Source organism: Perissodus microlepis, chromosome 5 (genome assembly GCF_051167445.1).
Source record: "Perissodus microlepis isolate ML-2025 ecotype Zambia chromosome 5, ASM5116744v1, whole genome shotgun sequence".
NCBI classification, from domain to species: Eukaryota; Metazoa; Chordata; class Actinopteri; order Cichliformes; family Cichlidae; genus Perissodus; species Perissodus microlepis.
In genome coordinates, this window is record NC_140465.1 from 19885634 (window position 1) to 19910614 (window position 24981).

At 39.2% G+C, this 24981-nt stretch overlaps 1 protein-coding gene across 2 annotated transcripts; it reads right to left on the minus strand.

Annotated features, from left to right (window-relative positions):
* Positions 1-2: 2 nt before the first annotated feature.
* Positions 3-24251, minus strand: LOC146387207 (sodium- and chloride-dependent GABA transporter 2-like). Of its 2 annotated transcripts, XM_084928626.1 has the most exons (15): positions 24045-24251; positions 23492-23685; positions 23088-23222; positions 16071-16211; positions 15784-15871; positions 13845-13977; positions 12953-13087; positions 12716-12819; positions 12168-12292; positions 11538-11650; positions 11305-11442; positions 11022-11124; positions 3580-3680; positions 2450-2620; positions 3-1422 (listed from the first exon to the last, which is right to left on the minus strand). In XM_084928626.1, exons 1-15 carry the CDS (start codon positions 24053-24055, stop codon positions 1273-1275), a joined length of 1842 nt encoding a protein of 613 aa, XP_084784752.1. In that variant the 5' UTR covers positions 24056-24251; the 3' UTR covers positions 3-1272. The 2 variants fall into 2 exon arrangements, with proteins under 2 accessions (XP_084784752.1, XP_084784753.1); XM_084928627.1 differs by lacking the exon at positions 23492-23685 and having other exon boundaries at positions 24045-24248.
* Positions 24252-24981: the final 730 nt, after the last annotated feature.

Below are 24981 nucleotides of genomic sequence, written 5' to 3' on the forward strand. Positions count from 1 at the left end.
AAAAACAAGTAGCAGACTCAAATGTTTTATTAGAATTGCTTCAAATTTTGATGACAACGCAAATTCCCATGGTATCGTTTCATAATCTCAGGCAAGAATTGCACAAATTTTTCACTAAGATCTTGTATTGTGTCAGCTGATTCATGTGTGAAAATGTTGTCTCGTGTTCCACAAACAACTCTGTGCAATATTTGCAATATTTTTTCTTATATTTGACTGTGCAAAAATTACTGTGCAATAATCACTGTGCAATAATCACTGTGCAATGTACTCACTCAAATGTGCAATCCACTGGTATTCCTATTTATCCATATTATATATTCTGTATTTATATATGTGTATATGTGTATATATGGTATATTTATGCTTATATCCTTACTCTCACTCCCCTTTATTGTATCTGTAACATGCAACTTCTGTCGGTGCTGCGCTACTGGAAACTGAATTTCCCAGAGGAACCCACCCGAGGGATTAATAAAGTTTCATCTAATCTAATCTTTCAGAGTTGCTGAATCCTCGATTTGTCTTCTCAGAATCATGAAAGAAAAAAAACCACATTGATGGCAATTCAGTACATCAGCGGTAGTCAGCTGACCACTGATAAGTAGTATTCCTAAAGCTACACAACTTGTACTGTCTTAACAATGTGGAAATGCTGTTAGCTTCATAAAGCTTTTTTTCCCAAGATGAAAAAATTTCATCCTTTTTCCCAAGATGATGGTTCACCATCATCCCCTTACCAGCTTGCTTATTTAAATATGGGTGGTTGCTTTTCTTTCTTCCTTTGACCAGGCTTTGTAAGACAGATTCAGCATAGATGCAGAAGAAAATGTAGAAACATTTTTTCCAGCTGCCTACATTAATAGGCTTATCAATATTATTGCCACATTATTAAAACTACCTCTCAACACAATTACAATTATGAATTCTATCAATCAGCTGAAATTGTGGCAGTGTTTGTGGCAATCTAATGTGAAAGTCACCTACAAGGCTCAAGTGCTTTTGTTTAAGGATTGTGGTGCTAAATAAGAGCCAACCAAACACTGGAATGATTTGAAACTGATTGCTGCTAGCAAGACAAAAAATGTAGCGCGGAATAAAGTTACCTCGCTAGTCACTAGTATACACGATCTCTCAAAACTCGACCTGCCTCTGAACTCTGCTAGAAGTCTTCGGAATTAATGATCTTATCAGTATTTCCTTTACAAAACCTTGAGTTTAAACTAAAATAAAAACATCACATCTGAAAAATTTGTAAAAATGTTATGGTTTTCAGACTTGCATCTCCATCTCAGCTCCACCTCTTCCCTTGGATTCGTTGGCAACAGGAGTAAGAGTAATGTCTGGGTTTAAAGGGCACTGCTCGGGCTGCTTTGCTTTTCTGTGCGTCAAGCTCTGCGGGACGCAAAGCTGCCTGAGGTTCTGTGGAAAGACGATCAGTTCAGTCCATTTGCAATAAATCATAACTTTTCAAAATGTGCAGAAATGACCAAACACCTATAAAAGTTTCCCCAGTGTCCCTCACTATTGATTAGATTACTGCTAATTTGTTTGTTCTACGAATTTTGAAAATGAACATGTTTACAGTTTAACAGACAGGATGATGCCCTGGAGTCTTCTACTTGATCTGCTGACTGTTCCTCTAACACCAGAATGAACTCTGGACTTCTAATGGAAATGTTTTAATAACTATTAGATGGATTGTGATGGGATTTAGTACAGATATTAATGCCCCCACACAGGATGTAGGGGGATAACTTTACTGGGCCCCTGATTTTTCATTATTCTTACATGTTTCCAGATGGATATCTTATCTGAACGACACTGGAGCATTTTTTTTTTAAACTCAATGACCTTTCAGCCAGTCCAATCTAATGACGGGTTTTTGGATTTTCTGGCAGCAAAAGCATATTAAAGTTTAGGGTAATCCATCAGGAAGTATTTTGTTGTCTGGTGCCCGGTTTTGCTAATGTTTTTGGCCTAAGATGAGTTGCTGAACTGTCTGTGTTAAAAACTTGTGTCAAAGAGGCTGCAACTTTAAGGACACTGATGTGAAAAGCATTTACTTTAAACTACAGAATTGTAAGGTTTAATGCTCTTGAATGTGTTGGGCTGTTAGTTAAAGAAAAGATCATTCTGATGTGTTGGCAGATTAAAAAGCTCATATAGTTTTAGATTTTTTAAATATTTTGTTCGACACCAGTAACAAGAGGAGACATGCACACAGCACTGTTGAATCCAAGCATGGACACTGTTTTGATCCATCCAGTTTTCCCGTCTGTCAACTAGGAAATTGGTCAAATCAACCAGACCGCCACACTACCTTATCCTGACTGCACTTGTCATGGTGGAAAAACATTTAACACTAAACTGAACTGAATTAGTAACAAGATCACCTGGGAGCTTAATGGTGTTTCGGTGGTGCTCCTGTTTTCTTTAGAGTGCATACCTGCCAAATTGTCCCTTTCATTGTAGTAACTTTAAAGATGATCCACAGAGGAACCAGAAGAACACAGAACAGTCCAAGAAACCAGCCCAAAGCGTACGCCCAGGTCGGATAGACGTAGGTTTTGTTGAACTTGAGAGGCTTATATTTCACAATTGAAAAGACAAAAGTACCCTGACAGAAACAAAAACAACACAACAATGAAGTTTTGAAATTTTAAAAGAAATTCAGTTTTAGAAAAATCTTTATCATCACCAGGGAAAGTACAATGAGTATAGGTTGCTAAGTATAGGTTATCTAAGTACAGTTACTCTTAATGTATATGGATACTTTTGTCCACATATATTTGTGTTCTCTTCATCTGGGAATATTTTCTGTGGATTCATTGTTCCTTCATTGTCAGCAAATCTAAAATAAGTTATTAAAGAATTTGATTTTTGGTCAAGAAACATCTTGCTTGCAGATGCTGGTGTAGGCTCCCACTGTTGTAGGTCCTCTCGTGAAGCACTAAGCACTTTCCCTCCAAACCCCTGTTTTCACTGCTGACATATTTATCTGGCACGATGCTGCACATCATTAACATTTGTCTACAAGTCCTTTAGTTTCTGCTTTGCCTTGCTGGCTGTTCATAGTGTGATAATGTAGGGTCCTTGCATTATGCAATAAAATACATCTTGAGATGACTATTTTTGTGAACTGTCTCTAAAAAATAATCCTGAAATAAATGAAAACAAACACACACAATAATTAATAATGAAATAAACTATAGTAGATTTTCTCTTTTTCCCCCCACTTTTCCTATCTCTCGCCACCATATTCGTATAACTGTCTCATACTAGTTTTAGTGTATCACCAGCAGGGTGCACCCTGCACAGTTTATCACAGAGTCATATGCCACATCACACTGGAAGGTTATGGTTCCTCTGTTACTGCATCACACGGCAGCCGGCCACTTTTTTCTCTTCTTTATTCACTTGTATCTCTTGTTCATTCCTCACCTCAAACTATTTCTTGAACTAGAAGAGGAAGTTTTAGCTTTCAATTGTTGTTTGGTGCTTTATCACAAAAAGAGTCCACAAGTTTTCATGAATAAATTAGACTACTTGTGTTCTTAGGAACTCTGTTTCACTCACTAGACACACAGCAGGGGTAACGTAAAGCCAACAATGCTTCATTAGAGGCCAGGGACGATAACCTATCATGTCTTCAATGTTGTCATAAAGACGATCAGCACCTGAGCAAAACATGAAAAGTTAATAACAAGGTTAGAATTATCACTATAAATTTTACCAGGACTGATAAAATAATAATAAAATCATAAGAGTTATTAATGAATAGAATCATAAAATGCTTTTTACAAAGTCAACCAAAACAGTGGAAGTCATTCCTAAACAGTGTTGGGCAAGTTACTTTGAAAAAGTAATTAATTGTAGTTACTAGTTACTTCTTCAAAAAACTGAGTTAGTAACTGAGTTACAATATTCTAAAAGTAATTAATTACTTGAAAAGTAACTATTGCGTTACTTTAAAAAAAAAAAAACGTTTAACCCTCTGGGGTCCAGGGTATAATTGGCCATTTTTAACTACTTTTGATTTTCCCTCCACATTTTACCTTTAAAAACGATTTACTTTGCCTTGTTTGGCATCATCCTTTTCAGCACAACCTCACGTGTCTGAATTTACAGTTACATTTTCATTTTGACATACTGTATTAACACAATTGATCTAAAATCAGACAAACAACATAAAATCAGAGTAGAAAAAGTTATATTTTTTACTGTAACAACCACAAACATGTTTAATGAATCATATTTCAGAACTTTAAATGCAAATATAAATTGTCAATTTTAAAATCATATGTACAAGTTTTGCAAACAACAAAGTTATTTGCATCCATCTACCTTTTACCTTGATTTTTTAAATAACCATTTCAAACTATTTACAGAACAATCAGCTGTTCTGCATTCAATAAGATGCCACACAAATTATTTGTGCCACTCCAAAACAATAATTTCTGTCCACTATAAAGGAGAACATCACAGCCTGATACCTGCAGGTCTGACAGCAGCAGGTGTATCACTCCTGTAACACCTGGAGACAGCAGTCGCCTCATTGTTCTGACACACAACACAAAACTATCCACAACACTACACACTCACTACACAAGACAACACATTAACTACACACTCCAAAGACGCTAAACGTCACAAATCTCTCACATCTCAAAACTCTCTCTCTTGTTCTGCTCTCTCTCTCTCTCTCTCACCGTCACTCCTAAAACTCCCCTGTTTGTTTGTGTGTTTGTTTGTTTTGCTCATAAGCAGAGTGCTTGCTAGCGCTGTCCTTAGACAGTAAACGTGACGAAACTATTGAGGGAAAAACGCCGCGTATATATTGATTATCATGACTAGGGATGGGTACCGGTATCCGGTGCCATGATGGCACCGGTTCTGACATAAACGGTAGTAACCAGACCGAAAAGCAGCGCACATTTCGGTGCTTTATTTCGGTGCTTTTTTTTCCTGAGCTGTGATACACTTTAGATTCTAGCCAATCATTTTACGTTTCCGAGGATAGTAGGCGGGTCCAGGTACGTACGTTCTTTTAGAGCAGAGCTACAGATTAAAAATGCCCAAGGCAAAGCGGTCGAAAGTCTGGCTGTATTTCACAGCAAAAGATGCAAACTCAGCAGCCTGCAACAAGTGCTTTAAGGTGATACTGTGCAAAGGAGCAAACACCTCGAATCTGATGAAACACCTGGCGACGCATAGCGTTTTTTTTAAAAGCCAAGAAATGCACCGTATTTGATGGCAGCAGCAGCCGTTCTTCTCTGCGTGAGTAGCTTAATGTTGTTCGTGTGTAATTTACGTTGAGTAGGCTAACCACGTTATTACATTAATGCATGTAAGGTGAACTAGCAAACACCGTCGTAGTTACATGCGGCTGTCTTCTTGTTTGATGGCAGATACTCCCTTCACCCTGGCCAAAAAGGCTAAAATGACCAAAGAAAAAGTGGAAAACAGTTAAACATGAGAGGTTTTTGGACAAAGTTTGTGTTTTTTCCATTGTTTAAGCGCTGCTTCCAGCCAAGAGCAATACCATATATGCCCCATAGCTGCAGAAAAGGCTAACATTGTTATCTTTTTACAAAAAAACAGCTGAACATGAGAGGTTTCTGGACCAATTTTGTGTTCTCCATTCTTTAAGCACCGGTTTGAGCACCGTTTAAGCACCGGCACCGTTTCAAAAGTACCGGTTTGGCACCGGTATCGGATAAAACCTAAACGATACCCATCCCTAATCATGACTCTGGTTTTACGGCCTATCAACACAGTTTAAAAACTGGTATATATCACCTTGTTGCTTTGTCTTTAAGTGGTCATGTGATTGGCTTACCACGACTACTTTATTCTTACCCCACCTTCTTCAAATCCAACAAAAGTGGTATCAAACGTTTGTGCTACGTTTGTGCTGGTTTGTGCTGCTAAAATTGTTGTTTGTGCTGCTTCTGTTTTAAAGATATTAATGAAAATGTAAAGGTCAAAAGGTCAACCAGCCCCCCCCACATTACCCAAATCAAACAAAATTGATGTCAAACGTTTGTGCTACGTTTGTGCTGGTTTGTGCTGCAAAAAGTTTCGTTTGTGCTGCTATCATTTTAAAGATATTAATAAAAATTTCTAGAGGTCATCAGAGGTCAACCAGCCCCCCCATATTAATGGAATCAAACTAAATTGATGTCAATCAGTTGTGCTACGTTTGTGCTGGTTTGTGCTACAAAAAATTTCATGTGTGCCACGATCATTTTAAAAATATTAATAAAATAACGTCTTGATGCGTGCTTAATCATCTAGGTAAGTAAATTCCAAAAGGTTGATTCTGTTCATCTGGACATTTTCAGTGGGAGAAACATTTTGTCACTCATCCAAGTGACTTCTTCAGTCTCAGCTGACTGCAGGTTTCCCCAACCTTATAAACAGTATATTTGCATAGTGAAGGAAACTAGCGCCACTGAATGAACAATGTACTGGGAGGTTAGTTCCATGATTGTTAGTATGCAAATTCTTATGACCATTGATCAATGACAACTAATCAAAGCCTACTGATCAATGGCCATGGCCCCCCTTCTCGATTCAGAGATGGTCAGCATCCTGACAGCCCGATGGACGAAGCTGTCTCTCAGTCTCCGTGTTCTGGTCCGGAGGCTCTTCAGTATCCTTCCTGATGGCAGCAAACTGAAGACGCTGTTGAAGGGATGAGTGGAGTCACCTGTAATGGAGAGGACCTTCCAGATGAGGCAGGTGCAGTAGATCTCTTGGGGAGGGAGGCAAGAGAGGTCCCCACAATGCTCTCGGCTGCTCTCACTACCCGTTGTCATTTTTTCCTGCAGAACCCAGTGCAGGAGTCATACCACACAGTGATGCAGCTGGTGAAGATACTCTCAACTGTGCCTCTGTAGAAGGTGCTCATGATGGGGGTTGAATCTCTTGTGCTTCTCAGTTTGCAGAGGAAGTAGAGTTGCTGTTGGTCTTCTCCACATTCAGGGACAGGTTGTTGTTGCTGTACCACTCTGCCAGATGGTTAACTTCACCCCTGTAGTAGATCTCGTCATGGGTCAGCAGAGTGAAGAGAAGGGGGCTCAACACACATCCTTGGGGAGCCCCCGTATTCAGTGTTCTTGGGCTGGAGGTGTTGCTGTCGACCCGTACTGTCTGCTGTCTTCCTGTCAAGAAATCTAGCAGCCCGTTATACAGCAAGGTGCTGATCCCCAGCAGATCCAGTTTGTGAATGAGTTGCTGGGGAATGATGGTGTTGAATGCTGAACTGAAGTCTATGAACAGCACTCTGACATATGAGTCTCTAGTGTTCAGATGTGTGAGGGCTGAGTGAAGGGCAGTTGAAATTCCATCATCGGTTGAGCGTTTTGACCGGTATGCGAACTCAAATGGATCCAGGTTGGGGGAAAGTGATAATTTGATTTGATGCATGACTAACCGTTCAAAGCACTTAACTTAATAATGATGGAGGTGAGTTTGACAGGACGGTAGTCCTTAAAGCAGGAGGTAGATGACTTCTTGGATACAGTAATGATGGTGGAGGCTTTGAGGCATGTGGGAACGACGGCCTGACCCTAGTGATGTGTTAAAGATGTCTGTGAAGACATTTGTGAGTTCCACAGCATAGTCCATCAGTGCTCGTCCAAGGATGTTATCAGGACCTGGAGCTTTGCGTGTATTGATTTTGGCAAGGGATCTCCACACACTGTCTGGGGATTGTGTCACCACGGTCTGTAGAGTGGGCTTGTAGTCTGTGATGGTTTGTATTCCTTGCCACTGCCTCCAAGTATTTCTGCTGTCGCTGAAGCTTTGCTGTAGCTGATGCCACGTGACAGGTTTGCCCTTGCTGTTCTTAGGCTCACCTAATTGACCTCACCTCTGAAGGCTTGTATTTTTCAACCTTAGGAGCATTTAAACCTGACCTGTGAGCCATGGTTTCTGATTGGCCCGGACAGTGATAGTCCTGGTCTCTGTGACATCATCGATGCATTTTGGGATGTAGGCAGTAATAGTTTCTGTATATTCCTTAAAGTCTGTGGTGTTGTCATGTGTGGCAGCCTGTGGTGGAAAAGCAGTCTTGCAGTGCCTCTGAGGACCCTTCTGGCCACACCTGTACCTGCTTACGAACTGGTTTGGTGACTTTGACCAGGGGCCTGTGGGAACCCATGGCACACCTAGGTTTCTGCCTGTACTGACCCTTATGCAAAATAGGTGGAATTAAGACACAGTTCCAAAAGCAAACACAACTGATCAGTGCTGAGAGTGGTCCTGTTGCTGAGGTTGGGGTGATCCTGTAATCTCTTATGAACTACCTCCAACGCTTCTATGACTGGGATGCAAGTGAAGACAGATGTAACATCTCTCTCTCACTGTACATGTACTGTTTATAAAATTAGGGAAACATAACCTGCACAAACAAAATAATTTGCAGGAAAAATGTTTGACATCAATTTTGTTCGATTTGAAGAAAGTAGGGGGGCCAACTTCACTCACATGTGTTTATAAGGTTGGGGAAACCTGCAGTCAGCTGAGACTGAAGAAGTCACTTGGATGAGTGACGAAACGTTTCTCCAACTGAAAATGTCCAGATGAACAGAATCAACCTTTTGGGATTTACTTACCTGGATGATTAAGCACGCATCAAGACGTTATTTTATTAAAATTTTTAAAATGTTAGCAGCACAAACAAAAATTTTTTAAGCACAAACCAGCACAAACGTTTGACATCAATTTTGTTTGATTCCATTAATGTGGGGGGGCTGGTTGACCTCTGTTGACCTCTAGAAATTTTTGTTAATATCTTTAAAATGATAGCAGCACAAATGACAATTTTTGCAGCACAAACCAGCACAAACGTAGCACAAACGTTTGATACCACTTTTGTTTGATTTGGGTAATGTGGGGGGGCTGGTTGACCTTTTGACCTTTACCTTTTCATTAATATCTTTAAAACAGAAGCAGCACAAACAACAATTTTAGCAGCACAAACCAGCACAAACATAGCACAACTGATTGACACCAATTTTGTTTGATTCCATTAATATGGGGGGGCTGGTTGACCTTTGATGACCTCTAGAAATTTTTGTTAATATCTTTAAAATGATAGCAGCACAAATGACAATTTTTGCAGCACAAACCAGCACAAACGTAGCACAAACGTTTGATACCACTTTTGTTGGATTTGAAGAAGGTGGGGGGGCCAACTTCACTCACATCTTCCTCAGTCAAACAGCAGCACTCATGCCATTGTTTTGCCCCCTTAGCTCCGGGTGTTGTGCTAGACAGTGATCGTGATTACCGTCCGCGGGAGCGCGCGCAGCTGCTTAAAGTTGTAGCGTCCAGATTACTTACGGCTACTTCCGTGCAACTGATATAAGATGGGTAAGCTGAACACAGCTTCAACCGTCTGTTTGTTGAAAAATAGTAACGGACCGCGTTTTCTTCTTAGTAACTGTAACGGCGTTGTAACGATAGGAATAGTAATTAGTTAGATTACTCGTTACTGAAAAAAGTAACGCCGTTACTTGTAACGCCGTTATTCCCATCACTGTTCCTAAATAAGATAACTGTACGATGCCAGTAGATGACAATTGATTTTTAACAGTCCTGCAATCAATATTTGCCAATTTATCTGACACATTATGATTATTGACACCGTGGTGTCTGCATATTAATTTTTTTGAACATACAAAATATGACCACATCTTCTCCAGTCTAAATAACCTCAGCACTATCCCGCACATTATCTTTAAGCATCAGTTTCTTCCATCACATGAATAGAAATGTTTCAGGCCATTACTTCTAGTAAATAACGGGCACATTGTACACGTCTTGTACAATTTTAGAGCTAACAAACCGTGCAAAGCTTTAGGCAAGCTTAGCTTGATCTCTCAGATGATTACCAAAGCTTCAGGTTACAAGTTCCACACTTATCTTAGCAGCCAATCAATCAGCAGCCACTGGCTCATCTAAGTAGCTCCCTAGTACTTTTAAGATTAAGACAAATGATGCAAGGAAAGTAGGAAAAAGCTATAGGATGGATTTCCAGGTATCCTTAGTTTGCAACACTATTAACAAATGCTAGTTAAAAGGAACAGTGAAGTTGATGTGTGAAAGAAAACTGCTTATAGAAAATGAAAGAAAATAAAGCCTCTGTTTAACTATAAAAGACCTCTAGCAACACCTGCCAAACCACAAGACTTTTATGCATAATCGACACTAAATTCAGCGTTAGAGGTTTGCAAGTTTGTATATCTAAATGAGACTAAACGGAGAAAGCCCTATGGGTACATGAAGTTAAAGCAGAACTTTCTAGCCACAACACATGTCAGCTGTTAAGCAGCAGGATGGATCCATTATGCCTTCAGCTTATGTTTCAGCCAGTGGCAGTAAATACAAGCAGTTTTTTTCACAAGGCAAATGTCCAAACATTTGCTAAAAAAGCTAAAAATACAAAGAGCAAAGCATCTACAACAACATTTCAATATGAGTACATAAACAAAAGGTGAGAACCCCACCTGTCACTCTATGTTTCACAATTTGAGAACCACTGATTTAACGAACGCTTTAGTTAGCAAGAGGGAGATAGCGGGAAATATTAGATGAGCCTCTGGAAGAATGCAGTAGTTAGTGGTCATAATTTTAACCTCTAACTAATTTGAGAGCTTTTTTTTTTTAACACTGACTTCACATAATTGTGCTGTTGGACTGGGCCTGAAGGGAAAACTCCACCGCAATAGAAAGTGGTTAAAAAGTGAAGCTGCTGGTAAAGTGGTGCTGAGCCAGTACCCACAAGACACGGCTTATTCTTGTGACCCCAGCTGAGCAAGATTCAGAATAGCTGGAATGAACGCCTATACAGTAAGCCTAAATTTTGGCCTTTTAGTAATAAGCGACTCAATAAAAGCAGTCTTAAGTGTATTTTCAATTAATGCGGGATTAGCAGGATTTGAATCAGCTTTCTTAGCCAGATCTGTGCAAACATGCAAGGATTTGACTCTCGGATTTTAATGACTCACCATATATCCATCCAATCGCTATCGACTGACACACAGAAAGAAGGAGAAGATTATTTCCACTACACACATAATGATCAAAGAGTTGAAGGAAATACAAGCCGCCCTGCAGGAAGACAGAGAGGTTAATTGGTATAGCTAATCAAAGATAAAGACAACAAATGCATGCATACAAATTCAGTTTTGCCTAAAAAGAACTAAGTTAAGAGTAATGAGCACTGGTCCATTTTTACACCCTACTGAAGGTAGTGTAAAGACTTGTGGGAAAGTTAATCAGAGCTCTCACCTCGGTGACGAGGAGGAGGCCGAGAAAAAAGCAAACAGAGCAGAGGCAGAGCAGCAGCAATTCTCGACGATAAGCTCTTCGAAACACATTGGGGAACATATCCGTCACTGAGGTCATCAAACACTCCAAACTCACAAACTGCAAGAGACACAGAAAAATCAAACACATTTACTAAGAACCAAACATGTACAGTGATGAAAAATAAACAGGATTTCTAATCGCTTAATGCAAACCTGTGTATCTGCCCCCAACAAGATGACCATGATGAAGAAACATATAGCCCATAATTGAGGTAAAGGCATCATGGCTACCGCGCGTGGATAGGCAATAAATGCCAAGCCAGGTCCTGTTCAGAAATATTTTCAGTCATTGATGGCAACTTAAATATTTTTGGATAAAACTGCTTACTGCAGCCTTCTCCCAATTTATATTTTAGTTACAGCACTCTAAATGTTTTAAATCTGGACTCACATCCTACTGTTAGGCATAATGACCTGATGGCATTCATTTATTTCATTGGAAAGAGTTTAAGGTCAGGAGAATTGTTCAGGATTAAAGGCGGGGAATTACTGTATTAGCCGTGCTTAGCTAAGAGAAGCTAATACAGGAATTTTGTCTCCAAAATTAAATTAAAGCCATTTCCATGCCAAGTAAAAACACAGGCCCAGCTTTTCCATTTAACATCGTTTTGTTTTGCCTTGATTTTGGTTGTTTTTTTGTTTGTTTGTTTGTTTGTTTGTTTGTTTGTTTGTTTGTTTGTTTGTTTGTTTGTTTTGGGGGGGGCGTTAAAGTGGATTAATAAAACCCACTGACAGTGTAATGACTTCATTAAATATAACAGAGGTTGTGTAATGATGCCCTACCAGAAGCTGCCACTTCTGATATTGGCAGTCCTTGTTCGTAGGACATAAATCCCAGAACAGAAAAGATTGCAAACCCTGCAACAAAACTGGATCCTCCGTTAACCAAACACAGAACAAATGTGTCTCTGTGGAAACAAAAGAAGAAAACACAGCATTCAACAAAGAGCAAAACAAGAAACACACTTAAAGCAAAAGAAGCTGTTTAAAATGTTGAAATATGAAAAAAAAAGTACCTTGCTGCCCAAGATATTAAGTAAGAAGAAAAAAGTTGTACAGGATTTGAGCATTATGTAAACTTTTTTATTTACTGTTCCATAACCAAGGGATGTCATAAACAGTCTGCATGTTATTAAGAAAGCCTGTGCCGTTTTATGAATGTATCACTTTGGTGCTCCCTGCTGGCTATTCTAAAACTAAGCGGCCGGGGATTAAATAACGTTGAAAACATCTGTTTAGTGCAGTTTTATCTTGTCATAACAATAAGATTACTAGAATTTTTGAGCATATTTTTTTTTAATTTAAGAACATGGGAGGGGGAGCGTACTCACTTGTAACAATCATTGTTATACTTATTGTAACTGCCCAGAGCCGTCAAACTCCCCTGACAAATCCCAAAGGAGAAAAGAACTTGTGCACCCGCGTCCATCCAAACCTGATGCCAACACACAGATATTAGTTTACTCATCACTAAATGACGATATTCATTGTGTAAAGGCTTCTGTGGGAAGTGTGCAAGCTTGCAGCTTTTCTTGGTATTGACACATTGTTTTGATCTCATTACTTACTTGAGGGTCCACCAACCTTGTGGGGTCAGGATACAGGTAAAAAGCTAAGCCGTTTATGGCTCCTGGTAAAGTGAGTCCACGAGCTAACAGAACCACCAACATCACATAGGGAAAAGTGGCTGTAAAGTAAACTACCTGTCAACAAGAAGGAAATGCATGGTTCAAAGCAGACATCACAGGGACATTGTAAAGTTTGATGTTCTTTGGTGTAAGAAAACATTTTTTTCCATCTAAACGTATTTCAGACAATACATTCCTCATTTGTGCCATAGTATTGTCTCTCTTTTTTTTCTTGCAAAATGAGACATGACTGCTGTCTGCATTTAGGTGTAACTCCTCTTCCTCCAAATACATCCCTGTGCCTCCTCTCAAAGAGTTCAGATTTAGTTTGAGCTGTTCACAGAACTAAGCAATACTGGAACCATGTGATCTTTGAAACTTAAGAGGGGGTTGCTGTTACCTTAGGTTCTTACTCATCTCTTTTAGAATTGCACAGTAGTGTAATGTACACAGGAAGCCACTCCCAGGGAGAGTACCAACAGTACTGAACTTTTGCCTTGTTACATCCTGATAAACTCCAGCTTGTATGTATTTCTGTATTGTCTTTCTAAGGTCCTATGAAGGTTCTTTTGATTGAAGTATATGTTCACACCAACAAATTTATATGAGACGATTAAACTTTCAGCAACCAGACCTTGGATGTGACTCTGATAATTTTCTTTTCAGTGACCAATTTAAACAATCCTGGTATTTTCCAAGGGTTCACAAATTTATTCTTGCAATATTTCTTCAAAAGGTACCGTAGATGTGATAGTAGATGTATAAACTGTGTTTACAGAACTTATTTTCTAAATGCAGACTAATAAATCATATTTTAAAGATGTTTCTCTACCTTTCCAGTGGACTTCACTCCTTTCCAAACACAGAAGTAACAAATGATCCATGCCAGTAAGAGACACAAGGCCAAATCCCACCTCAGGCTACCAATCTCCTCAATCCCTTGAGATATACCCAGTACTCTTCTCCTGAAAAGAAACCCATATTATTTGTTAAAACGACAGCCATTTGGGCGCAAAAAAACTTTTTTCACAACTACTATAAGTGATAACAGAGTTGACACAATGCAAATGTTACAATATTTATTTACAATAAACCAGAAAGTCAGTTATGTAGTTGCCCATCAGCCAGACACTAACCTCTCTTATTTACCTATATAGATATAAAATGCACATAATTTCAACAAATTCAGTGGATTCAAATCTCATTACCTAAAATATGTTCAAGGTATTTATTTAGAATGCAGTTCTACAGATAGTCTTTTAGTTCTGATACGTCTTCTTTTATCCACTTGTCCAATTCCAACAAAAGTGTAGTTTTGTGACAGGCTGCTAGTCACAAAGTGCCTAAAGATATAATTTCAGAGTTAGGTGCTTTTTCTACACCTAAATGATTGATGACAGTGTTTAGTAGTTAGTAACACAGCAACAAAGAAGCAACAAAGAAACACTTTGAAAGACTTTCAGACTTTCACTTTCAAAACTACTGAGCACTTAAAAAATAAAAATAAAAAATAAAAAAACTACAATAAAAATCTGGCAATTTGGAAAAATATAAACAATGAGGGGTGGCTCAAGACATTTGCACAACACTGTAAAATCCCAAATACTGGAACCTTGATTTAATAAATTAATGTATCAAATGATACAGTGCAATACTTATACAGTAAACACCACAGATGAAAAGGAATCAGACATGATTATACTTTTATTATATTCAGTAAATGACATGTTATTGTCATGGAGTTAAAATGATAAGGTGTTATAATCACGGTAAATGACTCATTTTGCATTGTGTTGTTTGGTGGTTACTAGGCAACATGATGAATCATAATATGTAAAATAGATAAGAACTTTTAGCAGCCAAGTTTGGTTGCATAACTTATGACCATGTAAGAGGAGTTTGTGAACAAACTGATACATAGAGATTTGCTGCATTATAATGTGTGAAGTCACTGGTTGGCTGTAACCAGTCATATCAGGGGCAACTTAAACTCATTCAGCACCAAGTGTTTAAGTTCAGGACTGTTGTGAGTATATGATCAGTAGTAATCTTGGCCACAAAAGTATCAGCATGCCACTGATCACATTACTGATGTCAGTACATTTATGACATACATGGTGATAAGAAGGCACCAATCATACCTTCCTAATATTGACTATATCAATAGGACCACTCCTTCCATAATTGTGACCAACAGTATCATGATTAAAATCATCCAACAGCACAAAGGTGGTATGCTGTGTGTGGTACAAAGTGATATTTCAAGCAGTTACATAATTTGATATTTGGTGAATTTTTATCAACACTGACTGGGCATCGAGACTGGGCCAGATGAGCTTACAGCTGTGTACAGCCGCGTGTTATGACTAAACACGATGTGACCTAATCAGTATCTGAATAATCCAACACAAAAATGACTTGATGGTATTATCGCCAATTATCAGCATCCATCCCAAAAAGGATCTTACATCTGTACCAGATTACAAGAACACATCTAAAGACAATGAGAGCTAAAAAGATGGATGTTCCAGATTAACAATCAGGAAATTGTATTTGGTTATGTAGTGTGGTTACCATGTGTGTACAGATTGACTACTCTGATAACTATTGAGAAATAATGAGCAGCTATTGGTTAACCAGTATGGAAATGCTGCTTTCCAATAACTCAAATATATGTTGTTGAAATTTAGGGACTGATGGCTTCAGTGTTCGGCAAAAACTCCAGAGGTAAATCCATCTACCGAGGTCAGACACATGTCATTTACACTTACTCCCAGAATTCTGTTGCCGGTGTTGTTGCGTTTGCAGCTGCTGTCCAGTTGGATGACGCATTTGCTTTATCAAATTCAAAACAAGACTCTGACAAAGGAAAAAGCAGAGCCATGTCAACAAAGTTTAATCTATGTTTGATTAAAGAGACATTAGACTCTACACATTTCTCAAGCACAAAATGACCTCACTGTCATGTGAGATTCCCCAAATCATCTAGATCACCATGTCAATAACCCTGAAATAAAGAATGACCACAGTGAAATCTTCCTTCGCTTTGAATAGCTACCTGTATTCCAGGAATTCCTGCAGCTAGCCCATGGAATCTCAGCACTGAAGGATGAAAAGAGGTAGAAGAAAGCCCATGCCTGGATCACAATGTATGAAACAGCAGCATATGCAATCACTACCTGGGTTGCATATCCAATACCTGAGAAGATAAAGCGGAGTCAGTATATATTATAAAAAGGCAATTAAATTATACTGCAACATATGGAGTAAATTTCAATGGCATCCAAAACATTTAATGTACTTTTGTTTGTTTTTTTAAACTTGCCCTGCAAGAGAGTTTCACAGAACTATCTGTAAAGTAGCTGTTGGAAATTATTTTGAAAATGATGGTGCAAACATCAGTCCAAAGTAAGAGGGACAGAGAGGTGGTGACAGTCTGGGAAAGCTAATTCATTACACAATGCATTGTTGTTTAAAAATGTTTTAGAACCAACCAAGAGAAGGTTTGACTGAATGCCCACTGCATGTAAAAAAAAAAGAGCCCTTCATAAAACTAGGACATCTTACTATTATCACGGATTGAAGGAAATAGGAACCACCCTATGTTTCTCTTCAGCGCTGTAGCCAGAATGACAAAAAGTCAGAGCACTGTTAAGCCAACCATTCCTTTAACGTTAACTAGTAATGACTTCATGAACTTCTTCACAAATTAAATTTAACCATTAGGAAAAAAACGACTCATAATCATCTCACAGATGTAACATTATCTACAGCTACCTTCAGTACCATTGATGGAGTCTTTTTCTCCAATTGATCTTTCCGAGTTAACTTCAGTAATTACTTCCTCCAAACCATCGACGTGTCTTTTAGACCCCATTCCTCCTGCCATTAATGTGTGTCAATGTTTCAATCTTAAATATGATGAGCCTAAATCTATTTACCAGCTATGTACCACATGCCTTCAAGCTGGCAGTAGTCATCCTAGGTAAGGCCTATTTCCAACTTTCTTTTTATCTCAAAAATCCTTAAAAGAGTAGTTGTCAAACAGCTAACAGATCATCTGCAGAGGAATGGTTTATCTGAAGAGTTTCAGTCAGGTTTCAGAGCTCATCACAGCACAGAAACAGCCTTAGTGAAGGTTTCAAATGATCTTCTTATTGCCTCTGACAGTGGACTCATCTCTGTGCTTGTCATTGACCTCAGTGCAGCATTCGATACTGTTGACCATAACATGTTATTACAGCGATTAGAGAATGCTGTGGGTATTAAAGGCACTGCGCTGCAGTGGTTTGAATCATATCTGTCTAATAGACTCCAATTTGTTCATATAAATTGAGGCCCCATTTTGGAAAAAATATCCTATGCAGTGTTCGAATTAGTATGAGCTGTATGATATTGAAGGATAAACTCAGTGCGCTTAGTGATTGGAAGTATGCCCAGTTTTTTTTAAAAAAAAAGTTATCTGCTCATTACAGTACACACACTCATAACTGTCCTCGTGAGAAGCCTGAAGAAGGAAAAATGTTATTGTGTGACAGTCTTAAGGCAAAGGAGGGTCGGATTAACAAAGTTTAATAAAAAGCTCACTGGGGACTTCCCCCTTCGAGCCCTTGCATGAAACCTTGTGCGATGCAAAAGTGATGCTTTTGGTCCCTTGCAAGAACAAACGCTCCAGTTCTTGACTGTTCCTTATTTTTGTTTAGTTTTATTCTGACAGTTTGGTCCTTCGAGTCAGATCCATCTACCCCACTCGCCTCGGGAACGCGACCGAGACCAAGCACAGGGGTGTCTGGGACTCCTTACAATCAAAGATTGTAGGGATTGTAAGGAGTTGTTAAAAACACAGTTTGAGGACATAGAGGCCGGGAGCAGAGGCAACTAGAAGAGTGACAAGATCCATGAACCAGAGGAGCAACTTGAATTGGGAGCAAGCGGTCTGGGCCACTAACACGGAACCTCGAGTGGAAAATAAAGTAGGCCTATTACTAGGAGTCAGGCACTTGAGGGCTTGTGCATGTTAATAATAATAATAATAAATAACCATAAAATAAAAATAATTTGGAAAAAAGACTAGCTTTTTAAAATGATTTGTGTGTGACTGACCAGTGACAAAGGGGAAAATCTCACAGTGACAACAAAATCCACCGGACCACGGACCAGTTGCTCAGGTGAACTCCGTATTAACTGGATTAATCGGATGAAGGTGGACAGGATGAACAAAAATGGTACAGATACATTTGTACATTTCTCAGCAAAAACACCCAGGTACTGGTATAGTTTGGACATAGTACCAAGTGGCCCCAGCAGTGTGACACCACAGTTGCATGACATGACACGACGCAGAGCAGGACCTTACACGGGCATCCAAAACACAATAGGCATACACTGCACCATGTCTTACAAAGACGACCCGGGCTCAGATGCAGCTTATGAGCAGAAACTTCTTCAAACCCAAAGTGCCCCTTTATTCCTCACAGCTTTATATTGGAAGGGAGCATAGTGGTGGCCTGTAAATTAGGCCCTGAAGAAAAAGGCCAGTACAGAGGATTTGAAGCTCCTAACGTGTCATTAGCGAAAAGGAAAACTGAGAGGTGGCAGGATTTAGAAGCCTTTGTAACAAGATTTGAGGAAACAAGGGATTGGGCTGAAGAAAAGAGACACCCAGGCGTACAGTACTCTCCCTCTTTGAAAGCATATGTTACCAGGTTAAACTGGAGCACAAAAATAAGAAAAGAAATACATCTAGATGATCGGGGATAGTGACAGGCATCCATGGTTTTCTTACAACAGAAGAGGAGAAATCACACAAAGACATTCCAGACACATTGTTGTCAAAGGGGTCCACGGATGTTGGACATATTAAAGGAATAGAACCAGTAAAAATACCCCCTAAATCATTTTATAGGTCTCACCAAAGAAAGTACCCAGTAAAAAAAGAAGCAGAAGATTTAAATCAAAGATTTAAAGAAGGCAGGGGTAAAAGAGTGCCCAGATTCCATGTGTAATACACCTGTTTCCTGTAAAGAAAGCATCCCTATCACAAAGATGGAGGTTAGTGCAGGACCTCCAAGCAGTAAAGCTACAATGGCCACATGATGATCAGACAAAAATGTATGGCTAGACTGAATGTTTTGGACAGCCCCACAGTCTAAAGTCTCCAATTGCTTAGGAGGGTGCCTTTTAAACTGGACAGTAATAATAGTCCATCAGTTCTGAGATGTTTTACTGCCGTTCCAAAACTCTTCAATCACTTATGATACTAATTGTTACACTCACCACTATCTGTTTCCTGCAGGTCCCTCGTGATGTAGAACCATATCCCGGAAACTACACCTGCTTCACAAGGGCTAATGGAAGCTGGAACTTGGGTTACTGACACTGATGCATGTGAAGTGTTTGGTGGCTGTTCGGGGATAAGAAGCTAATATATTGAAATATATTAATGAAATAATGAAATATTCTCCTCTAACAAATTCACATGAATCCTCGTGGAACATGCCAGTTGTTAAAGCAATAAACTATACTTCACGGCACTCTACTGGGGACATCTCTATGAACTTCAGATTAAAGGAATGCTCCTTGCAGTCTCTTATTAGCAATCGTTCATTGTCCCCTAGCTTCCATCACGGGTTCACTGCTTATAAGATTAAGTGACTTAAATATAAATTATATTAGAATATGTCAGTTGAAAGCAAGTGTAAGTGCAGAGAAGCTCAGCTGAAAGATCAGGTGTCATTTGTTTCCACAAACATATTCCATATACCAGAGATACAAAGAAAAATGTCCCAGGGCTTTGACTTGAATCCCACGACACACTTCCAAACAGGCGACTGCAAACTTTGCTGGCGGAAAAATAGCAAGCCAAATACTTATTTTGGACTATATATTATTTTGTCATATAAAACAAATTTCACTGTTTTAACTAAAAATTTATATTTTTTCTTAAAATACAGCAGCAGACATTTTTGCTTTGACATTTTGGCATCCAATGCAATTAACTTAATGCGCTTTCACACTTTTACATAACAAGAAGTTACTCTAATATGCCTTGGCTTTTTTCGAGTTGAAATACATCGTAGAACCTTTAGCCCTACTTATGGAAGTATTTAAATGATAGTGTAGAAATATATTTGTGTCTGCATGCATACTTTTAACCCTGTGTAGATTACAGAAAATTCTGAATAAATTCAAACTTGTTTACCCAATTCTTGTTTTTTAAGGCCATTACAGATGTACAGTAGGTATGGAAAGTATTCAGGCCCACTTAAGTTCTTCACTCTTTGTTTTATTGCAGCCATGTGCTAAAATAATTTAAGTTAATTTTTTCCTCAATAATGTACACACAGAACCCCATACTGACACAAAAACACAGAGTTGTTGACATTTTTGCAGATTTATTAAAAAAGAAAAACTGAAATATCACATGGTCCAAAGTATTCAGACCCTTTGCTGTGATACTTATTCATTTAACTCAGGTGTGTCCATTTTGTCTGATCGTCCTTGAGATGGTTCTACACCTTCATTTGATTGATTATACTGATTGAACTTAGGAAAGCCACACACCTGTCTATATAAGACCTTAGAGCTCATAATGCATATTAGAGCAAATGAGAATCATGAGGTCAAAGGAACTGCCTGAAGAGCTTAGAGACAGAATTGTGGCACAGAGCTGCCTAAGGTTACAAAAAAATTCTGCTGCACTTAAGGTTCCTAAGACTATAGGGGCCTCCATAATCTTTAAACAGAAGATGTCTGTGAAGGTTCTCAGTCATCCAGGTCATCGTAGTCAAAGGAGCTTGCAAAGAAAAGCGTCTGGACTTCTTTAAGTTTACTTGAAGACGTTTCACCTCTCATCCGAGAAGCTTCTTCAGTTCTAAACAGAAGATGTTTGGAATGACCAGAACCCTTCATAGAGCTGGCCGTCCAGCCAAACTGAGCTATCGGGGGACAAGAGCCTTGGTGAGAGAGGTAAAAAGAACCCAAAGATCACTGTGGCTGAGTTCCAGAGATGCAGTTGGGAGATGGGAGAAAGTTGTAAAAAGTCAACCATCACTGCAGCCCTCCACCAGTCGGGGCTGTATGGCAGAGTGGCCCGCTGGAAGCCTCTCCTCAGTGCAAGACACATGAAAGCCACCATGGAGTTTGCTAAAAAAAAAAAAAAAAAGCTGCAGGGACAGGACGACTGGTTGCAATCGAGGGAAAGATGAATGCTGCCAAGTACAGGAATATCCTGGACAAAAACCTTCTCCCGAGTGCTCAGGACCTCAGACTGGGCCCAAGGTTTACCTTCTAACCAGTCAATGACTCTAAGCACACAGCTAAAATAACGAAGGAGTGGCTTCACAACAACTCCGTGACTATTCTTGAATGGCCCAGCCAGAGCCCCGACTTGAATCCAACTGAGCATCTCAGGAGAGACCTAAAAATGGCTGTTCACCAACATTTACCATCCAACCTGACAGAACTGGAGAGGATCTGCAAGGAGGAATGGCAGAGGATCCCCAAATCCAGGCGTGAGAGACTTTCTCACGTCTGTGAGAATTTTAAGCTAGGGTTAAACTTGCCCTTCAGGGAATATTGACACCTCTGCGTGGTAGAACTGACTTCTTTTTTAAAAAAAAAGTGTTTCAACATCTCTGCCATATTCATGAATGGAAGGGGTGTGAGTCGGCTTCATAAATCAAGTCAACTTGATTTGTATGGCACTAGTCAGACACAAGGTAATTCAGAGTGCTTTACAGCGGGATAAAAGAGGAAAACAAAAAGATATTTTAAATATATAAAGCATACTGTATATGGATACATGTCATGATGTAAAGCATGCACAAACAATCGTGACAGTAATATAACAACAAGCAAAAATCAAACACTTTCCCATGTTCACATATATCTTGTTATATATATTTATGTCCTAATGTGTACTATTGACCATCTACTGTAGATGCTATCGTCACAATTAATCTAGGTGGTTTTCCACTACAACCTCAGTAAGGGCAATGTCAAAACAGTGCTAAAACTATGGGAAGAGCCAATCCTCCACAAACATGCCTTGTAATGACTAATCTTTAAACCGTATCCAACCAGCAGGAGTTACAGCAAATAAAAGGTTAAGAAATCTATATGAGTGGTTAAAAAGATGGAAGCAATTCCTGGCTCCGTCCCAAAGTCTGCACCTCTCCTCTGAGTTGCAAAATGTGTCATGTGGATCACGTGGAGTACTATGAGATAGAGGACTTGTACACAACATCCATAAGGTTTTTCAGGAGTCACAGTCAGTTTTCTTTTTGAGACACACCTTATTGAGACTCTTTTTGAGACACACCTTATAATTTTCACAGATGATCCATGTACAGTGACTTTTACGCACACCCCACTTTGCAGTTATTTATTTGTAAAAAATGTTTGGAATCATGTATGATTTTCGTTCCACTTCTCATGTGTACACCACTTTGTATTGGTCTTTCACGTGGAATTCCAATAAAATTGATTCATGTTTGTGGCTGTAATGTGACAAAATGTGGGAAAGTTCAAGGGGGCCGAATACTTTTGCACTGTATGTGCTGGGGACAGACATGAGAAGCTTTTCTTTTTGGCAGTGAACATAACTGATTTCTTTTTTCTTAAGTCAACAAGTTATTTTGCAATTCTCTGAAGAACGTATAATCTTGACCTTGATGTTTTTTTCTCAAGCAAATGTTCTGTGTCAGTCAGATCTGTCAGATCTGTCAAAGAACACACATGAACCAGTGCAGTAGGTGAGACAGCACGACAGTCTCGACACTGTAAGATACAACACATTACTCACACTTGTGCTCTGAACAAAGTTACGTAAAGCTACAAAACTTTTTTGTGCTTACTTCATGGTTTCATACATAACCATACATCACTCCAAAAAATAAAACCTATTATTTGAGTTATTGTTTTTCACGGAAATTTATTTAACATGCAATTCCCAAAAAGTAATGTGCATTTTTTATGTGAAACTAAAGGACAATTCAACTGTTGGTAAAGAGGGCATGTTTTCACACAGTATCAACTCTCACTTACATATTTCAGCTTTTTTGTATACACTGACCTTCAAACAAGGGGCAGAAGTGCCTCCAGCAGGTAATACATCCCTGAGATGTGAACTGTCCCATAGCTGTTTCCAGGAGGAACATTGGGATGCCACAAGCAAGCAGAAACAGGACGTAGGGAATCAGAAATGCACCTGAGAGTAGAAACACAAGGATCATTACACAAATATGCCACAAGATTTCGCTTGGGGCAAATCTCTTCAAGCATTACCCTTCATGTTCACATATCAACAATTTTGAGAGGATGACAGAAAAGCAGAGGGGATATTTATATATATATATATATATATATATATATATATATATATATATATATATATATATATATATATATATATATATATATTTATGTGTGAAGGTTAACTTTTTTCTCTCACTGACAATAAATGATTGATCTGCATACCTCCCCCATTTTTGTAGCACAAGTAGGGAAACCTCCAAAGGTTTCCCAGGCCAACCAATGTTCCTGCTACAGCCAGTAAAAACTCCAACTTGCTCGCCCACTGGCCGCGGTCGAGCAACTGAGTCTTCTTCATGAGACCTTTTTCTTGCCCGGGTACGTCCAGGCTGCTTCCTTTAAGAAATTCCCTCGGCATGCTGAGAAAATCAGTAGCAAATTAAGTTGTATTGGTTTTGTTTGTTTGTTTGTTTTTTTGTTTAAAAAAAAACAATACAAAAACCGTCACCCCAATGTCCTTCCACTTCCTCCACACTTATAGGACAACTGCTGTCAAACCTATAAAGCTCTCATTCACACTGACAGAGAGCTCTGGGGGTTTTATTGCACACATTCAGAACTTCTCAGCTGATTATTTGGCATTGCTTATAAGCTTAATTTATTCATTCGTTGAACTTAAGCTCGTAGGATAATCGGGAATTGAACTGGCGACAGAGTGCTGCCGCATTTTTTGGCGTTAAAGCGTAAAGCGCAAAAGAAAAACGCGGTGAACACCTACCTCTCCATCATCAAACTCCCGCCCCCAAGAGCCCCTTTCCAGCCCCAGAAAACTGATCAGTATTCCTCTCAGCCGCTTACACTGCAAGAGCTCTACACAGCAAACATGTCATGAACAGAGCCAAAGTGAGAAACAAAGTAACCGTGGTTTGCTTTAACTCCTCTGACCCAATTATTGCCCTGCACGTTACGCATTAGAAAAAAAAGGGGTTTGGCTGTGACAAAGATCCGATCTAATGCCACTTCCCTGCTGTATTTTTCCACTCAGACAGGAAGACCTCGAGTGTATAAGATTAGCACTTTGGCTAATAACTAAAGCAAAGCAGCTGAGCCGTCTCTGTTAATGTGATGTGCTGTAAAGAGACCTCACTGAGCTGCCAGCTGGAGGATTTGTAGCAGTGGTTCATACATCACATGAAAGCAATATAAACATTTCTGTATGCAAACAGGCATGCGGTGGTAATGACTGAACGTATAGCGTGCACCTTGTGTTATTGCATGGCATCTATAATTAGATGCAGGTTCTGCTTCACATCTGTACACGTGCAGCTGCTTTAATTTCCTTTCTGAATGTATTTCTCTGAGCTCTGATCGCTGATATGTTTTCTGTGAATAATTTACTACATTGATATTAATAATAATAATGGATTGCATTTATATAGCGCTTTTCGAAACCCTCAAAGCGCTTTTACAATTCCACTATTCATTCACTTTCACATTCACACACTGGTGGGGCAGACTGACATTGCTGATATTGCTACTGATAAATATTTGTTTTTTACTCTATTTACTTCCGTCTTCTAGTTGCTGTACTCATCAACTTTGGGACTGCTGCACCCCCCACTGCTCTGACACATAAATGGTATCAGTAAAGCTAAACCAGTCTCAGCATTATAATTAGACTGCAGACATGGATCCTGAAATGTGCTCCTGTAAGA

What these genes read in the sequence shown, in the direction of transcription:
- LOC146387207 (XM_084928626.1), bottom strand. An exon ending in GTGCTACAAAAATGGGGGAG is followed by an intron (nt 23,223 to 23,491) that starts GTATGCAGATCA and finishes TTCTACTCTCAG; the next exon opens with GTGCATTTCTGATTCCCTAC. An exon ending in AGCGATTGGATGGATATATG is followed by an intron (nt 3,681 to 11,021) that starts GTGAGTCATTAA and finishes TGTTTTGCTCAG; the next exon opens with GTGCTGATCGTCTTTATGAC.